The 23,472-nt window shown below is 36.7% G+C and overlaps 1 protein-coding gene across 3 annotated transcripts in view; it reads left to right on the top strand.

Annotated features, from left to right (window-relative positions):
• The window catches only part of LOC126972324 (autophagy-related protein 2 homolog A), a 110,231-nt gene that overhangs the window by 42,406 nt on the left and 44,353 nt on the right, over window positions 1-23,472 (top strand). For 2 of the 3 annotated variants that reach the window (XR_007731117.1, XM_050818994.1), the window contains exons 28-37: window positions 3,839-4,031; window positions 4,786-4,953; window positions 6,695-6,854; window positions 8,094-8,267; window positions 10,322-10,496; window positions 17,336-17,482; window positions 18,284-18,411; window positions 20,514-20,668; window positions 22,241-22,405; window positions 22,903-23,104. Coding sequence is in view for 2 of the 3 variants with exons in the window: in XM_050818994.1 (XP_050674951.1) it covers window positions 3,839-4,031; window positions 4,786-4,953; window positions 6,695-6,854; window positions 8,094-8,267; window positions 10,322-10,496; window positions 17,336-17,482; window positions 18,284-18,411; window positions 20,514-20,668; window positions 22,241-22,405; window positions 22,903-23,104 (1,667 nt within the window). In the remaining variant the exon portion in view is untranslated. The remainder of the gene's footprint in view (window positions 1-3,838; window positions 4,032-4,785; window positions 4,954-6,694; window positions 6,855-8,093; window positions 8,268-10,321; window positions 10,497-17,335; window positions 17,483-18,283; window positions 18,412-20,513; window positions 20,669-22,240; window positions 22,406-22,902; window positions 23,105-23,472) is intronic. The other variant, XM_050818995.1, reaches the window with a different exon arrangement.

Genomic DNA, 23,472 nt, shown 5'->3' with positions numbered 1-23,472 from the left:
CACAAAATAAGTTGTAAAATTAAATATTAAATTATTTTTATCGATTCCAACCAAAGCCCCAACACTAGGTCGTTGTATTTTGTGAACGAATGTTCGTGAAAAATTTCGAATAGTGGAGTGGCAAAATTGTAAGTAATTTTTAGAAAGATTTTTTTACTGTTCTGTTTTATTATAATTGTGTGTTTGTCTCTAGTAAAGTTATGTTATTTAATTATAAGATAGTGTGTTAACTCTGGTGTTTCAAATAAATTATTGTAATCAGGGACTGCGAAGACAGCATTTAATCCAACGAGTGTTATTTTCAAGTTAATTTTTACTAGGGGATGAGTATAGAATATTTTATTTGTTTATTTAAGGACAATCAACAGGTTACAATTAATCGTTATTAAACTAAACAAAATGTCGTACATATTATTGTTTAATTGTAGACCCACTTAGAGACTGCCACAACTTGCAATAGAGATACTAATTAGAAGCAGAATAAACGACGAAGAAGGGGGGACAATATATTAAAAGGCATAAAAGGCATTTATTTTCTCAAATTTGATTCATTTAGAATTCATTTTGATGTCATTTCTAATAACTACTAGATACTGCTTCGGAAACAAATGGCGCTCTGAGAGTGAAGAAGCGGCGCAAGAAACTCTCCCAGCATTCTTTTTTTGCGCTCTTTTCAATAAAAATATACAATATTGTACAGTCATTTCTATCGTTATAAAATAATCACAATCTAGTCGAAGGGTGTCCGATCATTTAGATATTCAGCTGTGGAGTAATAGGTTTTACGACAGAGCCATTTTTTTTATAAAACATTTAAATTTATTTATAGATAATGCCTGAACAGTGGCTGGGACTTGATTATAGAAGTGTATACATTTAACCTTATTATGTATCTTATGAAGCCTACTAGAATTAGTTACAAGCAATCCCTTATTTCTAGTGTTATAATAATGAAAATCACTATTAAGGGCAAAAAGGTGACGATTTTTGTGAACGTATATTAAATTTCACAAATGTACTGAGTATGAACAGTCATAATATTTATTTCTTTAAATTTTTCTTTGAGAGACTGTCTATAACCAAGCTGATATACAGTACGAACAGCTCTGTTTTGCTCCTTATTATAAGCTCCAGCAAGCTGATACAGTCAACTAGCCGGTTCTATTGCCATAAACAAATAACATAAAATTAGAGTTAACTTAAAAGTTAGGATATAATAATATTACAATACTACAAATAAAATTTGAAAAACAACAAGATTTTATGAACAATGCGGGACTTGAACCCACTACCTCCGGCGTTCCGTGCCGGTGCCCTAACCAACTAGTAAGAGAATGTAAAGGATATCCTGTAGATGAAGCCACAACCTGAGGGCCTACCATCAACTTTTAATAAGCGATGCAAATCCGATGCAGTTCAGTTTAGGTACCTAAACTGAATCACTAAAATTCGTACCATGAAGTGCCTTTTACTGAATGGCGTTTGGATCGCTTATGAAGAATGAACGAACTAAAATTACGTTTTGAAACCTAAAATGATATGATTTTAGCGGTTTTTTTGCGTAGAAAATACTAAAAGTATATTTTAAAATTGCGCAATTGCGTCAAATTATAAACCATTAAGGCCTTTTTATACTTATGAAATAATAGTAATATAAATAAATATAGTTCTTTAAATTACAAATTAAATGTTTGCTTAAGTGTTTTCGTAAAAATAACGAGTTATGAACGCACCTCCATTGATGTTTGATTTGACAGGACCACAGAGTACATTTTTTAATTCGTTCTTGCGAACAGGCTATAGCCCGGGCCCTTACTGCCTCGTCTTTAGTATTTTCATTTTTGGTATTTATTTACAGTATTTTGTTTTACAAAAAAAATCCAATAAAGTATTCTCATCTCAACTTTAATCAATAAAATTTTTCTTTTCTATGTTTTCACTATTTTTTAAAAGTTATTAACAACACGATTCACTTTCCTCTAAGGAAGTGGAAACTTTTTTCGAATCGGTCACTTTGACAAATTAGCTAGGTTTGGCAAATTTAGGTTGAAATAACACCTCATGTTACGAATGAATGAACGACCTAAATCAGTTTGCGATTCAGTTGATATAATTTTTGACATTCAATTGACATCATCATTGCGATTTATTTTTTTAGTTGATTTGACGTCAACCTAAATTAGATAGCTCTAATCACGTCGTGGTAAGCAAAGCAGTTCATTTTAGGTTGTCAATTGAATCGCAAGAAGTGTTCATAGTAGGCCCGCTGAGAGTTGAACAAAACAGAACAAGATTTTGTAACGATACGACACTCGAACGGTTAGCTCAGTTGGTTAGAGCACCGGCACGGAACGCCAGAGGTCGTGGGTTCGAGTCCTTAAAAATATAAATTGATTACAATACTATAGAATAAACTATTTCGTCATTGTAATGTGATAGAAAGTGGTCCCTTCTTTTTTAATTTAGGAAGTCTATCGCCTACTATTTCTATGTCCAGAACTTAATTTATGCTATTATATTAAGTTAACATCGATTGATAGGTGCTTCAGCAGCTTTCAAGCCCTAGGTGTGTTTTTGAGACGCCAGCTTTGAAAAGCATATAGTTTATTACATGACTATACGGCCTTGGAATTCTTACAGAGATTTTATACAGTAAGTCAGACGCATCTAATAAAACTCACTTATCGGGCACTTAGCGGCGCCATGTTCTGCCACGATGCAGTAATGTGTAAACATTATTGTGTTTCTGTTTGAAGGGCGCCGTAGCTAGTGAAATTAGTTGGGTTTAGAGAATAATTTCCAGAAGAGCGTACTCCGATCCCGCATCGTCCATGAAATTTGGTGTAATAATTTGCGCCCAATAATTTGATTTTTACATTGTGGAAAACCTATTTACTATGGATAATATTATGGCATTTCGGTCCGCGGTTGAGTACGACTTGTTTTGGTTTAAATTATTAAAACTTTCGTGAGTCATTATTATTTTTTTTTAATCCGGCTTTACACACGTTTGATCGGTTGTCGGTACCGACTAGTTTCGGACCATTCGGAGGTCCTTCATCAGGGTGAGTGTGGTGGGTTCGCGATAACGGCCTACCTCTTAACCTTTTACTGCGGACTTGTGCTCGTAGTGCGAGGCTGGACTGGGCGAGGGGCGCGGGGGGCGCCGGCTGATGACGAGCACGGTATCACTGACACTTTGTGGTGACTATTGGTGTCCACGGGTGCACAAAATGAACTCACAATGTCCTCTACGTGATCAGCGGCACTATTGGTCTTATTGCGAGACGTGTTTTATCAGTGTTACATAACACGCCATGTTGGTGGCAGAGCCCAACCCTTGTCTCCATTAAAATTAGGTCAACGGTCAATTTCTATGGCTTTCCGCAGCTTGACTTTGACTAGACTTGGTTTAAACAATCTGTTATGTTTTTAAAACCCTCACTTCTAGTAGTACACAAATAAAATTTAAAAACAAAATTTTATGAACGTTGCGGGACTCGAACCCACGACCTCTGGCGTTCCGTGCCAGTGCTCTAACCATCTGAGCTAACCGTACGAGTATCGTCATAAAATCTTGTATGCTTTGTTCAACTCTCAAGTTGTGGATTCATCTACAGGATCTACTTTACAGTTGATAAACTGCTCAACTCAAGTTGCATATTAGGAAATTGACTTGAGATGTCGCTCTTGTAAATCTAAACAATATGTTATGTTTTTAAAATGATAACCCTCACTTCTAGGATCAATAAACAAATAAAATTTGAAAAACAAAATTTTATGAACGAGCGTTCATATTTTTTTCAAATTATATTTGATTTGGTTTGTTTGTTTTCAGACGGACAAGCTCTAAGGATTACGAGCCGTACGAGAAGAGTCGCGCGCTCGCGACGGCGTACACGCAGGGCGTGCGGTGGCGCACGGGCAGCGAGCGAGTGCGTGCGGCACCGCAACCCGCGCACAAAGACATCCGCACACGCGGGGGAAGGCACCGAGACCATCGCACGCGGGTCACTGCCTGTCTCACCAAGGTATTTTTTTTTATGAAAATAAGGGACGAGACGAGCAGGACGTTCAACTGATGGTAATTGATACGCCCTGCCCATTACAATGCAGTCTCATTCTTACCAAAACCCAAAAATTCTGAGCGGCAGTACAATTTCGCTCGTCACCTTCAGACTCTACAATGTACTGGGATAAGATTTCGATAGGAATCTACAATGGCGGTGCGGCGGTTGTGTCGACACGGAGAAGTTAAGATTATACTCCTTATAACGTGCACAGTCTGCAGGCGAACTCCCGTCGTATAGCGAGAAATATAAAAAAAAATATTGTGGTGTATAAGATAATATAATCATTGTATTTGTTGGATGCAATTGTTAGTAGATAGTAAACACGACCATCATGTTCACGAAGCATCCTTACACAATCAATTCAAGCTCTAAAGGATTTCTGATTTATATACGATAATTTACATTTATACAGTTTATTCTTTATTACTTGTTATGAAATATTTGATATTATCTAAGCACGATTCATATATTGGATGCAAAACCTTACAAACTAATTTGTTATGTATATTACAGCCATTGTAAAATACTCTATTTGATTGAAAAGAGTGGCCGCATTTCTTGCATGTTCTTCTCACGAGCTGAACTTTTCCCGAACATATGTTAGATTCAGTGATTCAAAAGCGCTTAGTTTAAGCCTAATTCATTAAAGTTTATTTGATTATTAAATGCAGGCTTTAATTTATATTAATTATTTATATATTTCACGTAACAGGTGAAGTTCCAGTACGAAGTGTATCCAAATGGAGGCACTCACGCGTCGCGACAAACTCTAGCAATTGCTAAAATAGAAGTGTTGGACAGATTACTGTGCAGTGACATCAACAAGCTGCTGAGCCAGTTCAAGCTCAAAGACGAGCCGGAGAGGAAGAACGCGCATATGGTATGTTTGTTATTATAAGTATAAGTAATATAATAATATATAATAATAAGCGCGTACACCTTCCTTAAAGGCCGGCAACGCTCTTGTGATTCCTCTGGTGTTGCAAGAGAATGTGGGCGGCGGTGATCACTTAACACCAGGTGACCCGTACGCTCGTTTGTCCTTCTATTCCAAAAAAATATATATACAGTGTGGCGCGATAATGGGGACACTACGTGAAGACACGAGTAGAGCTATCTAATCTTAATCCTTAAAAAATCTAAATTTTAAAGTAAATAACTGAAATTTTCAAACATATACACAAAACAGCTTTAAAGGTAAACGTATACACTTTTATAATAAAGTCCCAGTCACTGTTCAGGCATTATCTATAAATAAATTTAAATGTTTTATTAAAAATGGCTCTGTTGTAAATTCTTCTACTCCACAGCTGAATATCTAAGTGATCGGACACCATGAGACTAGATTATGATTATTTTATAGCAATAGCAATGACATTTACAATATTGTATATATTTCATTAAAACGAGCGCAAGAAAAAAAAAATACAGAATTAATAAAAAACCAAAAAAATAGTAAAATTTTTATAAAATAAACGGGAATCAATCAATTTAAGTTATTGAGCTCTCTCAGAGCGCCATTTGTTTCCGAAGCGGTAGTAGTATCTAGTATATTAGAAATGACATCAAAATAAATTCTAAAGAAATCAAGTTAAGTAGTTCTACAATTGTGTTCATTTATTGTCGCCATTATTGCGCCACGCTGTATATATGATGCCAAATGCTATCAGCTGCCATTTCCAATAGACTAATCAGGTTTTCTTTTTTAGACTTTATGTAAGTTTTTTCATGTCAATAAATCCTGTTAAAGCTGTAGAAAAAAAAATATTTCGATAACTAATATATTTTATTATATTAATACCTAGACACATTTGGTGTACGTCCGTCCCCCTTGCACTTCAAAATGGCTGGACCTACTTTGAAAATATACTCCATGAATAATAGGAATAGGCGCAGTTAAGCGTACCCACTTTCAACTCATCATCATCAGCCGGAAGAAGTCTACTGCTGGACATAGGCCCATAATTTTTGATAAGATTTCATCGGTAATGCGCTGTCCCCATCCAACGTATTCGGTCCATCTTGTGGGAGGCCTACCAACGCTGCGTCTTCTGGGACGTGGTCGCCATTGGATGACTTTACTGCCCCAACGGCCATCCACTTTCAACTAGTCTATATATATAAAAATGAATTGCTGTTCGTTAGTCTCGCTAAAACTCGAGAGCGGCTGGACCGATTTGGCCAGTTTTGGTCTTGAATTATTTGTGGAAGTCCAGGGAAGGTTTAAAAGGTCAATAAATAGGAAAATGCTGCTAAATTAAATAAAAACAACAAATTTGTTTTTCCTTTAATGTGTCCATACATAATTTCTATGAGAGAATTTATTGACGCACGGTTTGACAGTTCTGCTGTGAAACAATATCATTACGACAGCAGGGTGCACATTTTACGAAGAAATTTTTGATGTTATGATATATTATTGACAAATTCATATAAAAACATTATTTTATTTATTATATACAGAACAACGTCTGTCGGGTCAGCTAGTCATTGATAAAATTAATAACTTTTTCGAAGAGAATAAAAATACAGTAATACACCGGTTATCAAGCATTTTAGGAAAATTGCCAAAATTATATGTAACTACGTCGGATTTCAGCAGTTATATTCAATCATTACAGTTGGTAGTAAAAGCTGTTCATCTGAGAACGGAGTCTGCGTTGCCGTCGCAAGAGTGCTGCCTCAAAGTGTCACTCCTGCCGCTGAGGTTCAACCTGGACCAGGACACGTTGGCATTCCTCATCGGCTTTTTCTCCAAACTTGGCACAGATGAAACCGTTGGTAAGCTTCATTATCAATAATGTTAGGTGCATGGTTTCTACATTCGGTAAAATAAATTGGTGTGATAATCATAATGTTAACCCTAGGAACAAACACCAGTGGGAGGATCCTTTGCACAGGAAGCCGGCTAGATTATGGGTACTACAACGGCGCCTTTCTCTGCCGTGAAGCAGTAATGTGTAAACATTACTGTTTTTCGGTTTGAAAGGTGCCGTAGCTAGTGAAATTACTGGGCAAATGAGACTTAACATCTTATATCTCAAGGTGACGAGCGAAATTGTAGTGCCGCTCGGAATTTTTGGGTTTTTCAAAAATCCTGGGTTGCACTGCATTGTCATGGGCATGGCGTATCAATTACCATCAGCTGAACGTCCTGCTCGTCTCGTCCCTTATTTTTATTAATAAAAACATAAACTTGTTATGCATACTACTCGATTAAATCGAGTTAGTGAGTCATTTATTGGGTGATGTATATGTTTTTACAACATGATCCCAGAAAATGTACAAAACAAATGTGTTACATAATTTAAAATTGTTAAAAAAACGTTTTTGTGGTAAAGATTATTATAACATAAATGATTTTCTTAATGATACCACAGTCTTTGAATAGAGCGCACACACACGCTCTTTAATTATAAATTTTTATTGTACAAAACGATTACATTGTAATCCATGTTTTAATATAAAAAAAGGCCGCTGAGTTTCTTGCGCCCGTTCTTCTCAGGTCTGAGGCACACTATTTTGAATGGGTGGTAGTTTTTGACAATCAATGCGTGGTCAAACACTATTTTGAATAAAAATATTTGAACGTGAACACACGGACTAGTAAAAAAATAAGGACTCTATGTCGCCTTACATAACAGTGTAGCACCAAAACAAGCCGATTAACTTGTAAATACATAGCCTCACGCACACACTTACACTACTACAGGCCGATAGGCGGCCATAATGAGAATTGTCATCGTCTGTGACAGATCAGTTTGCGTCTCATAAAATATTTAAAAAATAATGTCGTGCGTTGTGAAAAAGTGTAAAAACGATACTTTATAAGTATTTGTGGCCATATATGATTATTTAAGGGAGAAAAATTGTGTAACTAGTATCCCCCGTAACCGCACACACACTAGCATAACGGTGCTTCACTTGCTAATATCACGGCGCGGAATCCTTCTTTTTTTATTTGTCCGTGTGTGAACACTGAAGTAAGGTAATTTTGTTTTACTTTACCGTGTTTCTCAGCAGATGATGACACAAAAAGTGTGGGAGGCTTGTCAACAGAGTCTAGTGGGTCTCGACAGACCACGCCCACTCATCGACCTCCTGTAATGAGCATCGCCACGCATCTGAAGGACCCTCCACCAACACCTACCTCCTTGGGAGACGGAGACTGTCTATCACTCAATGACACTAATGGTATTTACTCTAAATGACTTTTTTTAAGTGAATACTTGGCATTAATTCTTTAACATCGTTGTTATTTGAAAGTCGATGGAACGAAAAATCGACAGTAAAAAGAGACAGACACATAAATTCATATGATTTAACGTGAGAGAAAATGAGATAGGAAGCATTATAGATTTGGTACCAGGTGATCATAGTGGAAGAAGAGATTGTCTTATGTATGACGCGAGTATACATTAATATATTCTGACATCGTGCGCACGACGTATTACTACATAGACACCAGGGGAACATAAATATGGTAGCGGTGGTAGAAATGTCTTTCGTAGCTGTTGAAATCATTTGTCATCCTCGCAACATGTACCAGGACTTCATATGCAGTTTACAGGTTCATGCACAATGCAGGCCTCACTTCTACATGTTAGAAGGATGTACGCATGCGATTTTTTTTATAAAATGTTACTATCTCCGATCAGTAGCTTATACTTTAAGAAGGATTCTTTGATTTAAGTTTCTGAGACTAAATCACAGAAAAGAAAAGCGTAATAAATTAAAAAGTATGAATTAGTCTACAGTTTAATGTATATAGGTAAACAATGTCTTCAATTTAATGATAATAGTCATAATGCACTAAAATATAGATCATTATCTAATTTATATTTTTATCTACACCCATGCTATAAATCCTCTATTAAAGATTCTGAAACAGTTAGCTTATTGCCAACATTAAAACACCCAATGTTCTAATAACAATTACATCACCCAAAAGAGTGTTGTAATGTTGTACTGAATTTCATAACAACACTCCTATTTTTTTTTCATTCCCTTCATGCTCAAAGAGTTTTAACAGACAACCACATTCTTATTGCTCGATGCATGGCATCTGCATGAATTTCAAAAAAAGAACATTTTGGTTTACGCGCGTTCCACACCATCAAAACGTCGCGCGCCGTAAAAAAAAAGTATGTTATTCGAATCCTCGCCATTTTTCTTCGATATTTTTATTGTTTTGTTTATAAAAAATGAGCGATTAATTTCCAAAAGAACATAATATTCAAATGAATTTTAATTATTCCACTATACAAAATGTAAATTACTACCAAAGTAAATAATTTTTTCATTAATACTTAGTTTATTTGTATATAATCAGTAATGAATGATATTAGGTTACTACTAGGACTGGCTGTTTTATTGTCAGCAGTAAGCTAACTGTTTCAGAATCTTTTAGAGGGTTCATATTATGGGTGTAGATAAAGTCTTGTATAATTAGGTATTAAAACACTCATGTGATACTATTATCACACTCGGCTTCGCCTCGTAAGATAAATCCACATTCGTGTTTTTATACCCCTTATTACACAACAGTTGCATAAATAACTATAACACTATTAGTATTTTTTTTAAATATAACTTAAGTGTTATTATTTTACTATTTAAGACTAAGTTATACAGCTTACAGCATTAATGCGTCTAGATAAACTATGACAGCTGTAAAAACGAGGAAAAGAATTGAGTTCAGAGTTAACCTCTATTTTGAGCAATTCACGCACACTAACACAAAGTGCAACCTACAAATCGCGAGTGTAAGACATAGCTTGTGTCACGCACACTAGTATTAAACCTGGCCTGTTTCTATTCCCTGTTTAACAGCAAGAAGACTCTAGCTATCTGTGTTTTAGACTGAAGGGTGCCGTAGCTAATGAAATTACTGGGCAAATGAGACTTGACAACTTATTTCTCAAGGTGACGAGCGCAGTTGTAGTGCCGCTCAGAACTTTTGGGTTTTTCAATCATCCTGAGCGGCACTGCATTGAGTACAATGTACTATATAGCTGACCGTCCTGCTCGTCTCGTCCCTTATTTTCATAACAAAAAAAGTTTTACAATTATTTATTTATCCTATATATTTTTTAATCCTCATCGAATTTACTTTCAAATAAAGTTTCTTTGTTTCTTTGAGTTTCTTGCTACTTCTTCTCATTGGCTCAACCTTTTACGAAGTAGCGAAAGATACAATACTACAATAATTCCGTGACCTACATGAATAAAGTGGATTTGATTTAAAGTGATGCGCGATGATACCGAAGAGCCGTTGATGGAGACCTACGAAGCCGAACGCCTGGTATCCGAGAACCTTATCCAGCTCGAGGAAGACTTCCAGAGGCTCGCGATCAACCAGGAGAAGCCGCAACACAAACCCCTTGACAGCGAGCCTGTTGACGATTCACCCATATACTTTCGGTATTACTTAGAAGAATCGACATATTGACATAATATGGTATTACACACTGTCTACTTTATCAGTATTGCTCAGTACAGCTCGTCAATAGCAGAAAACTAGCTGATATATAGACTTAGAATATACTAGTGTATAGACAACTGACAGCCCGATAATCCGTGACCAATTATATTTGTCAATGTTTGCATTAGCAGGTGGTTTATTATTAAAAATACTGAGGAGCTGTTTACGGTTTGTCAATCCTACCAGTGGGAGGCTCCTTTGCACTGGATGCCGGCTTGTGGATACCACAACGACGCCTATTTCTGCCGTTAAGCAGTAATGTGGAAGCATTATTGTGTTTCGGTCTGAAGGGCGCCGTAGCTAGTGAAATTACTGGGCAAATGAGACTTTGCATCTCATGTTTCGAGGTGACGAGCGCTATTCTATTGCCGCTCAGTATTTTTGTGTTTTTCAAGAATCCTGAGCGGCACTGCTCGTCTCGTCCCTTAATTTCATATAAAAAAAAGTTCAAGGAAGCTGTAGTGAGGTTTCCTTGTTGACATTACAATCCAAAACAAGAGACTGCTCCATAATTGCAACTAATTTAAAAAAAATGCAACCTTTCCATTTCCAACGGCCATTTCTTGCCCATAACAGTTCAGCGATGAAAAGAGGCTATTTCATAGCGAATTAAAAAAAGGGGTCATTTTAATTTGTCCAACTTATGAATACCTAAGGGCATAAAAAGGCATAAAAGGCATTTATTTTCTCAAAATTGATTCCTTTAGAATTCTTTTTGATGTCATTTCTTATAATTACTAGATACGCCATTTGTTTCCGAGCGGTAGTACGCTTCGGAAACAAATGGCGCTCTGAGAGTGAAGAAGCGGCACAAGAAACTCTCCCAGCATTCTTTTTTTGCGCTCTTTTCAATAAACATATACAATATTGTACAGTCATTTCTATCGCTATAAAATAATCACAATCTAGTCCCAGGCTGTTCGATCATTTAGATATTCAGCAGTGGAGTAATAGAATTTACGACAGCGTTTTTTTTATAAAACATTTAAATTTATTTATAGATAATGCCTGAACAGTGGCTGGGACTTTATTATAGAAGTGTATACATTTACCCTTAAAGCTATTATGTATCTTATGAAGCCTATTTAATTAGAAAACGACTGGTATTCGCCTCAGTTTTTATTTTATTTTGTAATAAATAGAAACACTCAATGGCATACACTGAAAATAACATTAAACAAAGGAAAACTATGTAACTGACATTTTAACTTAAGTGAGTAACGTTCTTCGCAAAACAAAAAATGGCATGACGTCACATTTTATTATGGCTGTCTCTGTCTAATCAGAAATATTAAATACTACAAACTTTTCTCCTTACGGCCGTTCCCAATACTCAGTCTATCTCTTATTTGAGATGAGAATCGTAACTATCGTTGACTTTTCTGTCCCAATAAACTTATCGACCGTAACTCACCTTATCCGTATACGCTGTCTGTCAATGGGACGACGTACAGCTTACCAGCGATAGAAGTTTGTATGGAAATTGCAATTCACGCGTCCCAATATAAGGCGATAAGAATGACTTATCGGGTATATTGGGACAGCTTCAGATTATTGACAGCTAATTACTGACAGTAGAAGATAGTTATTTATCTCTATCTGTTCCCAATATACTATCTATAGTATATTGGGAACGGCCGTGTGTCAACTGTCACCGTCTGAAGCATAACTGAAGTACATATATGTTTTACTTTGCTGCTTATTGTAAATGCGGCAATGTATATATATATATATATATATGTCTATATCTAGGTCTTGGATATATATCTGTATATGTATATATATAGGTCTTGGATAGTTAGCACACCTATAAACCGAGAACACCCTATCGTACGCATGTTTGCACATACACCCTCTCTCTCTCTCACACACTCACACATACACACACACACACACATTTACCTCTATCCTTTGGAATTTCAAGCTTTTTAGTCACTGTGTAAAAGTGGAATCCTGGTGACCAGTAATACAGGTATTTTATTACCTACCACAGGCACCAGCGATCCACATCCAAAACTTATGTATCCCCTGTATTTTTAAGTTTTCGCTATATTGTAAATTTGGTGGTTGGTGAGAAATAAAAGTTATTATTATTATACTATATTATATATAGCAGTCGAAGATTATTATGGTGTAATTTGTGGCATGTTCCATGTTTCGGCTTTGTTTTCATTCGACGGGATTTCTCTTTAGTACATTCATGAAAATTTAATATATGTCGGCGTTAAACCAGGCTTTCCTTGAATTGTCCATCATGAAGAAATACAACACTAAGAATTTCTCAGTTTATTGAAGCACAACTGCTAGTATAGATATTAAAACAACCGCTTTTATAGCTTCCATACAAAAGATGAAACAGAGTTGATACAACTTCTTTTTAAACACAAATAAAATTAGGTATTGTAAAATAATTCCTAAATACATAAATACTAAATACATAAATGTTTTCGTGAATTTATATAACTTCAAATGATTTATATAATAGTTTGTTCATTTAACTTGAACAAACATTACGAAGCAAGAAGATGGCGCTGCAAGCAAGTTTCGAAATACAATTAAGATAAACTTATTGCATAAAATAATAAAGTTTGATACAGAATAACGATATTAATTCTAATACAAATTAATTTAAACATTTACACATTCAATTAAGTATTTTAACAATAAATGAACATTAAACATCTTCAAAAAATTCAAACAGTCAAAACAGTGTCTATTTAATTAGTTAGACCTTAATAAATAACAGTTTTATGTTTACAAATGGCTATTCGTATTTAAATCTTATATATTTCAGATATATCTATAATAATATATTCATTTTACGATAAATTAAAACATATATATCAATAGTTGCAAACAATTGACGGTAGGTGATGATTTGCGCCCATATATACGTTCACAAAAATCGTCACCTTTTTGCTCTTAATGGTTATTTCATTATTATAACACTAGAAATAGGGGATTGCTTGTAACTCATTCTAGTAGGCTTCATAAGATACATAATAACTGTATGGGTAAATGTATACACTTTTATAATAAAGTCCCAGCCACTGTTCATTTGGCATTATCTATAAATAAATTTAAATGTTTTATAAAAAAATGGCTCGGTCGTAAATTCTACTACTCCACAGTTGAATATCTAAGTGATCGGACAGCCTGGGACTAGATTTTGATTATTTTATAATCTAATAATCCTGGGAGAGTTTCTTGCGCCGCTTCTTCTCTCTCAGAGCGCCATTTGTTTCCGAAGCGGTAGTAGTATCTAGTATTTTAGAAATGACATCATAAAGAATTCTAAAGAAATCAATTTTGAGAAAATAAATACCATTAATACCTTTATGTATGGAACGTCATTGATTGTAATAAATATATCTTAATATATATAAATCCAGTGACCTGATGTTTGTTTCTAGTGAACTCCTAAACTAATCGGATTCTAATGGGGATTATGTAGTGCAGTTTGTGTACCCATAATTATTTTTATTTCCAATATTTGTTTTGTATGGACATTTTTTCTATGAGAGAATTTATTAACGCACGGTTTGACAGTTCTGCTGTGAAACAATTTCAATACGACAAGGAGCATATACGTTTACATAAGCATTTACAAAATAATTCTTGATGTTATGAAATATTATTGACAAATTAATAAACGATATAAACTATTTTTTATTTATTAAGTACAGAACAACGTCTCTCGGGTCAGCTAGTATTTTATATAATTGTTATTGGAACAAACCCGTTTCTGTATGGAACAGAATAATTGCGAGAGAATTTTTTATTACAAATTCATTGAAATGGTTGGTTTTACAATTTACTTTATTCTGTACAAGATATGGTTTCTCGCACACTAAACTTCTATAACTTGTTCTAATAGGAAATACGCTAACTTACTATAGATACAATCTGTGGTATTACAAAAAAGTTATAAATGTGTTGAAAAGGAGGACAAACGAGCGTACGGTTCACCTGGTCTTAAGTGATCACCGCCGTCCGCATTCTTTTGCAACACCAGAGGAATCACAGGAGCGTTGCCGGCCTTTAAGGAAGGTGAACGCGTTTATTTTGAAGGGTACCTTCAAACACACGTACTTTTCAAAACACCGCACAAGGAAGTTTATTCCACAGCTTTGTAGTACGTGGAAGAAAGCTCCTTGAAAACCGCACTGTGTAGGACCGCCACTCATCCAGATGGTGAGGATGATATCCTAACTTGTGGCGTGTCGTGCGAAGGTGGAGTTCTATTACAAATCTGTGTCTAACTGTTGTTTAGCGTTCAACAATCTTTAGGCATTGCTTATATTTTAATACGAGTTGAAGCTGTATCTAACGGATATATCATATTCTTATGGTAGATTTAAAAAATTATTATAATGACAGATGTCAGCTGACAAAAATTGCGTTCGGTTCCTTTAATAATTGTTCCTATGCACTTCAGTTCGTAGACTTTTTTTATGAAAATAAGGGACGAGACGAGCAGGCCTTTCAGCTGATTGTAATTGATACGCCCAGCCCTTTACAATGCAGTGCCGCTCAGGATTCTTGAAAAAACCCAAAAATTCTGAGCGGCACTACAATTACTGCGCTCGTCACCTTGAGACATAAGATGTTTAGTCTCATTTTCCCAATAATTTCACTAGCTACGTCGCCCTTCAGACCGAAACACACATTACTGCTTTACGGCAGAAATAGGCGCCGTTGTGGTACCTGGCATCCTGGGTAAAAGAGCCTCCCACTCGTTTATGTTGTACTTAACGAAAACGTTAAACTCGTTAGGTCATTGACGTTGATATACTTACATCACTGTCTAACAAAACACGTGTCTAATGCTCGGTTTCTGAAGTACTTTTAACCGCAGTTTATCTATTCGATAGCGCTATTGGTTCGATAACCGACAAAAGTGTGTTTCTGCAACGCAACACTAGTTAAACTCCGATTAAACTACAGTTAACTTAACTGACCCATGTGTGCCGTTTAACTGTTCCATAACTTTATTCGATGTTTCATTCCAGTTATTAGTATCCAAACTAACTCAACATAACAAATCTTATAACTATATTTACAATACTACGACTACATAAAATTAAAACTATCATTACGTGGAACGTGGTAGACGCTTGCTGTCTTCGGCAGTCGAAGCAGCAGCCCCAGCACCAACTGACGTAACATGGACATGAGAAGGAGCCAGAGTGTCGACGCAAGTAGCGTCCCACACCAGCGCCCTTCCCCGTGCCCAAGCCACCAGCGTCATTCCATCAGGACGCTTGCCATCGCGGCGGGTAATACCATTTGGCTCTAAAACAGCTGGTATATTAAGAGCGGCAAATGCCCTGCGGATGACTTCATTAATGCTGGCGTGACGACTGATACGGCCTGCCGATTTTAGGCAGGATAACCCGTGGCGTCCAAGAGCATCTACCTGAACGCCACATCTACATTGATGTGGTTCATTCAGTTTTATACCTAGCCGGAGTGATACGCATATTGACAATGTCATATTGTCAAGTAGCGTTCCAATCGGCGCAGAAGGCAAGGCTTGTAATAGTTATTAGTTATAATATAAATAATAAAGTACCTACCTCTGTGTTTCAAATATATTAACAGTATTGTTATTCGCGAAAGTTAAATATTTTTTTATTATTCGGATTACGGCATAATGGTTTTTCCGAGTAGTTCCTCAGAATCTGATTTGGAATTACTGGAGTTTATTTCTGATATATCTGTACCAAGAAACTTAAGACGTAGGAGGAATCCTTTTGAAATGTTTACGGAACAAGAATTTAAATTAAGGTATCGCTTTGATAAGAATATTGTGCTTCATATTAGTAATGTGATTAGCCCTGTTCTAGCTCCCGTTATGTACCGCCAATACACATTATCTGTTTTAGAACAAATTTTCATCTTATTTCATCATCTGATTTAATGCTACTGGTACTTTCCAAGTAGTAATTGGTGATGATATTAATTTTCACAAAACTACAGTGTCAAGAGTGGTTCAAAAAGTAAGCAAGGAAATAGCTAAGCTGGGTAGGATTTATATAAGTATGCCAAATTATGAAGATACTAGGGATGTTAAGCCACAATTTTTTAAAATTTCTGGATTGGTCTCCATGGTAGTGCCGTCCGTCTTTTTGTTGTCAATAATGAATAGAAAATCTTTGGCTACTTCGATGAGAAGCACCTTCTTTCTTTCGGTGAAGTTTTTGCTACGTTTGATGGATTCCATCTTTTAATTACAGAAAAAAACAAGAAACAAAGTATTATGTTATGAATGTTAAACGAAATGCACACTACGAAGTTCGAAATACGAATAACGAAACGAAAACAATTGAATTTCGAAAACAATAGTTTCATATTGACATCTTTTTTAAAAAATAAACACCCAACGCTATTGTACATACATCCACTGATAAATAAAAAGTATTATTATGTTACCAATTTATTATAAAAGCACTTATTTATCATCAAAGAAAATAATATTGTACTAAAAACTGGAATTAATGATGAATTTAAATGAATATTATTAATTTTTAACTTACCATTTAAAACAGAGCCCTCTAGTGGCACAATAAGGAACCAGTTATCGATTGCGTAACTATTGATCGATGCGATCGGTATTCAGAAACGAAGTGACAGCTAACCGACGCTTATCATATACATAACTTTAACGGACCAATAGCTAATAAAAGTTTATCAGCGAGCTTCAGAAACCGGGCATAAGCCATGTTTAAATTATTTGTTTTGTAATAACATTGAAATTGTTTCATTATATCCCCAGGCGCGTCGTGTTCTCGCCGGAGGTGCCCATTAGATTGGATTACGTGGGGAAACGGGTAGATCTCTCCGCTGGGCCGGTGGCGGGTCTACTCATGGGTTTGGGACAACTCAACTGTTCCGAACTGACGCTCAAGCGACTTGACTACAAGTAATTATATACTATTGGTAGTGGCTGTGGTCACAGAATAAAGACAAGTAGTACAGAAGATTCACTTAGTAACACCTTTTAAAGATATATTAACTTTAAGTATCCACTACAACAGAATACATACATTTACAGATATAAAGTTAATGAAGAAAAAAATATTAACAAAAAAAACCGAATTTGTTGCCATTGTCAGATCTGGACCAAATTGCAATGGGTCATATAAAAAAGAATTGTCAAAATCGGTTCATCCAGTCCAAAGTTTTGAGGTAACAAACATCAAAAAGAAACATACCGACGAATTGAGAACCTCCACCTTTTTTGAAGTCGGTTAAAAATAAAAGACTTTCTATCTCGAGTTAGCCGAGTAGTAAGCATTATAAGTTTATGTTTGTTCCTTGGTGTCAACATTATGGTGTGCTTATGAACATAAGAATCAATATCAAGAATAAATTGGTGTGCAACAGTCAAAAATGTTTATTTCTTTAAATATATTAAACGGCGCCTATTTCTACCGTAAAGCAGTAATGTGTAAGCATTACTGTGTTTCGGTCTGAAGGGTGCCGTAGCTAGTGAAATTACTGGGCAAATGAGGCTTAAAATCTTATGTCCAAGGTGACGAGCACAGTTGTAATGCCGCTCAGATTTTTCGGGGTTTTTCAAGAATCCTTCGCGGCACTGCATTGTAATGGGCAGTGCGTATCAATTACCATAAGCTGGACGTCCTGCTCGTCTCGTCCCTTATTTTCATAAAAAAAACTTTCTCTTAATGATTCACGTATGATATCGTGTATATTTCCCCAGACTGGGTCTGCTGGGCTTGGAGAAACTAGTACAGTGGGCGCTTCATGAGTGGCTGTCCGATATTAAGCGCCACCAACTGCCCGGGTTGCTGAGCGGGATAGGACCGATGCATTCCTTGCTTCAGATCAGTAAGTTATTATTTACTTTTTATACACGGAATTATTGGTTTAAATTCAAATATTTTTATTAAAAATAGGATGTGACATCACTTATTGAAAGTCAAAAACTACCACCCATTCCAAAATGAATGCCTCAGACCTGAGAAGAACGGGCGCAAAAACTCAGCGGGCTTTTTTTTTTCATCGAAAAAATATGGTTACAAAGTAATATTATACAATTAAACTTATTATTTAATAGCCTGAGGGCGGTCACTCCATTCCCAATCTGTGGTATCATTAAGAAAGTCATTTTTGTTATAGTAACCTTCACCACACAAACGTTTTTTAACAATTCTTTTGAATTACGTAATACTTTTGTTTTGAACATTTTCTGGGATCTTGTTATAAAAGCATATACATTGCCCCACAAAAGGCTTATTAACTCGACTTAGCCGAGTAGTAGGCATTATAAGTTTAAAACCTCTCACGGCATTGTCAAGCATGAATGCGGACAGAATCGAACTGAAAGCGACAAATACGAACCGGTGCGGAGAAGTAACTTCAAAGTAGGCACAGCAAACCAAAAGTGAAGCGTTGTAGGACGCCACTCGTGTCAAAGTTTTGTGCAATTTATGCAACTGTTCTGTAATAAGGGGTATTAAAACACGAAAGTGGGTTTATCATTATTATATTATTACGTGATAATAGTATCACATGAGTGTTTTAATACCCTTTATTACACAACAGTTGCATACAAGACTTTATCTACACCCACAATATGAATCCTGTATAAGCGATTCTGAAACAGTTAGCTTACTGCTAACATTAAAAAAGCTAGTCTTAGTAACCGTTACATCATTCAAACGAGTGTTGTAATGTTGTACTGAATTTCATTACAACACTCGTTTGGATGATATAATGGTTATTAGGACATTGGGTGTTTTAATGTTGGCAATAAGCTTACTGTTTTCGAATCTTTAATAGAGGATTTAAAGCATGGATGCAGATAAATAAAAACATAACTGTCGCGCTTCGCTATTGCTGCGCGTCTCATATTCCCTCTCTGTTTGACGTCGTGCATACAAAGCCAGCTAATACAACTATCTCGCTCACGCCTCGCTTCGCGCTCGCCTTTGGTTTGTCGTGGCTTGACACGCCTTTCGGTTCGCCACGTATTCGGTTCGCTTTTCTATGCGACTAGATTCAAACGATACTATCCGTTAAACGGTCCTTACTATATCTGTCCATTTAAAACGTATCTAAATACTAAAAAGAAATTGTGGGCCTCTAGATCAGTAATATAAGGCACTCTCTGTTTTTATCATCATCATATATTGCAAGAATAAGTTGGTACCGTCAAATAACACATACGTATAAGTATACCTAATAGAGATATATACTTTCTTGTTGAAGTAAGTTGCTTTTTATTTAAAAATATAAAAAGCTTTGGCGAAATATTTTGCTTTTCAATGGAAAACTTGCTTATAATAAATATTTGAAAGAAACTTTTAGAAATATAAAGATTTGAAGGATTATTATTACTTACCCTAGTTTACTATATATACTAGATTTTAGACTTGTATGTTTCTTATATAATTTATGTTGTCTTGAAGCACCTGGACTACTTTGTATAGAGAATATTATACATACTTAGTAAGTAACCTGTTCTGTTAGGTCTTAAAATATCTAACTACATATATCATATCTGTATATACGTTTCTAATATAGGTTATTATTAAATGATAAGAAATTTAAAAATCCCGCACGCACGTTTCCAATTGAACAAATTGTTTAGATTTACAAGAGCGACATCTCAAGTCAATTTCCTAATATGCAAATATTAGGGTTGAGCAGGTCAACTAAAGTAAAGTAGATCCTGTAGATGAAGCCACAACCTGAGAGTGGAACAAAGCATACAATATTTTATGACGATGCGTCACTCGAACGGTTGGCTCAGTTGGTTAGAGCACTGGCACGGAACGCCAGAGGTCGTGGGTTCGAGTCCCGCATCGTTCTTAAAATTTTGTATATTTTGAATTCTATGAAACTAAACATTTTGTTGAATCTATTGAAATCGGACTTGTAATTATTGTCAAAGAGTATTTGCTTTATATTCTTAATGACCGTCGCAGTAACGGGCATCAGGGATCTGGTGTGGCTGCCAGTAGAACAGTGGCGGAGGGACGGTCGGTTGGTGCACGGTCTGCGGCGTGGTGCTGCATCTTTCACCGCTCGCACCGCTGTCGCCGCACTAGATATCACTGCCAGGATCCTACACCTCATACAGGTACAGCCAGTGGACCAAAATCATTTTTAAGTGTTATTGCTACGGCTCAGTTTATCTATTTACCAACAGCTTATATTGTTTCTACATACAATCAAATAATCACATATATAATTAACGAAAGAAGACTAAGTAATGATGACCTGACCTGGGGTACACCACTAGGAACAGGAACCGTGAAATGTTATTATTTAGCACAACAGTCGGAGATCGATTTTAAATTTATGATAAGAAACGTCTTAACTGGTCGCCACGTATTCTATTATACTGACTTAGCTTACATATTGTGGTCGAATGTATTAAACGCGTTACTATAGTCAGTATGAATTACATTGACCTGCACAATATCTATTCCTGCATATAATTTATACATAAGAAGTACAAGTTTAGAAACAGCAGATTCAAAAGGATTTTTGATGTTTTAAATGGGACTAAAAGTGTTCTTTAAGCCAGCTTGTAGTTCAAAAACTTAAGCTATGGTGCAATATGCACCGCGATTAATGCTGATTTCCATAACTTAGAAGAAGATAGTGACAGGAAAAGCAACAGTGGAAGATTACTTCCTAAGAAATATTTACGTAATCTTAATATATATAAATTAAGTGTCACGTTGTTTGTCCGCGATGGACTCCTAAACTAATGAACGGATTTAAATGGGGATTACGTCATGGAGTGCAGTTTAGTCCAACTTGAGAGATAGGATAGTTTTTATTTCGATTTGGGACCCATAATTATTTTTATTTTCAATATTTGTTTTGTATGGACATATTTTCTATGAGAGAATTAAGTGACGCACGGTTTGACAGTTCTGCTGTGAAACAATTTCATTATAACCCCGATTATAACAACAGGGAGCATTTTTTACGAAATAATTCTTGACGTTTTCAAATATTAATGGCAAATTCCTATAAAATAGTATTTTTTTTATTATCTACAGAACAACGTCTGTCGGGTCAGCTAGTATTATATAAAATACATTATTACTTTGTATATATGATGCTATTTTAATGCGCTTCAAGAGATCGTTTTATCGCATACTTTAACCAAATATCATATCTTTACCCTCATTACTCATACGAGTCAAATGAGGTACTCTTATATTAATTATATATAAATAATCCTGACACACGTTACTTATTTTATCTACACTAATGCTTTAAATTCTCTATTAAATATTCTAAAAAAGTTAGCTTATTGCCAAAATTAAAACACCCAATTTCCTAATAACCATTACATCATCCAAACGAGTGTTGTAATGAAATTCAGTACAACATTACAACACTCGTTTGGATGATGAAATGGTTACTATGACCTGCTTTTTTGATGTTATCAGTAACCTAACTGTTTCAGAATCATTTATAGAGGATTTATATTATGGGTGTAGATAAAGTCTTGCATGCAACTGTTGATAATTAGGTATTAAATGTGTGATAAACCCACGTTCGTGTTTTAATACCCCTTATTACACAACATTTGCATAGATATCTATAACAATTCACAGCACAATCCTCAAATTTACGCTCGTTGTGTGAAGAAAATTAATTCTATATTTTTGTACTTCTTTTTGCTTTATAGGCGACAGCTGAAACAGCTCTAGACATGTTGACACCAACTCCCGCCCTGACATCGCGTGAGGGCTACGAGAGGCGTGAGCGTCGCAGACGCAGACGTCGGGACTCTTCCAGACAACCCGCCGACATACGGGAGGGAGTCGCCAGTGCTTACAATACCGTTAGAGAGGTAATTCTTTTGCAATAACAAATGTAACGTGGCTATGCCTGCTGGCCTCAGTAAGTCCTTACCTTCCCCCTTCTCTCTCCGACGTACGATACCCCGCGTCCGCAGTAGTTAGGTGTAGAAGCGAACAAACACAACCGAACAAACCAGTATGTACACTATGACGTGTGTTGACTTTTTGGGGTTTTATAACATTGAAGAAGTTATTTATCAAAGAAATATATCTGTTTGTGAGTGTGTTCCGACAGGCCCCCTGAAAACGATATCTGGAAAGGTCTTGAAACCTCAGATTAACTAAAATTAAAATTAAACTTTTACTCAAAAATCTAATGTAAAAATAGTTACAATCAGACGCGTTTTAATCCATTAAAAGTGTTTTATTTAAATGTGTAACACTCGCGTTAATCAAAGAAAATACTAAGCAGTATGTTGAAGTGTAAATGTAGATCGCTCGGGTAACCATCGAATCTATGCTACTCGTGTAATATTTTGTGATGCAGGGCATAGCGGAGCAGGCGACGTCGCTGGGAGTGGCCGCGCGGCGCGGACGAGGAACTGGCGTGTTGCGGCAGATACCTGGCGCTGCCGTCGCCCCGCTGGCACTGGCCGCCGCCGGCGCCGCGCAGATACTGGGCGGGGTGCGCGCCGCGCTGGCGCCCCACTCGCGCCGGGACCACTGCGACAAGTGGCGCCCGCCGCCAGGTACCGGCACGACGATCATAACAGGTGTACTGCGGCAGATACTGGGCGGGGTGCGCGCCGCGCTGGCGCCCCACTCGCGCCGGGACCACTGCGACAAGTGGCGCCCGCCGCCAGGTACCGGCACGACGATCATAACAGGTGTACTGCGGCAGATACTGGGCGGGGTGCGCGCCGCGCTGGCGCCCCACTCGCGCCGGGACCACTGCGACAAGTGGCGCCCGCCGCCAGGTACCGGCACGACGATCATAACAGGTGTACTGCGGCAGATACTGGGCGGGGTGCGCGCCGCGCTGGCGCCCCACTCGCGCCGGGACCACTGCGACAAGTGGCGCCCGCCGCCAGGTACCGGCACGACGATCATAACAGGT

This window comes from Leptidea sinapis, chromosome 26, assembly GCF_905404315.1.
Source record: "Leptidea sinapis chromosome 26, ilLepSina1.1, whole genome shotgun sequence".
Classification (NCBI taxonomy): Eukaryota; Metazoa; Arthropoda; class Insecta; order Lepidoptera; family Pieridae; genus Leptidea; species Leptidea sinapis.
Note: the sequence above shows the minus strand (reverse complement) of the source record. Positions and strands in the feature narration are given on the sequence as shown.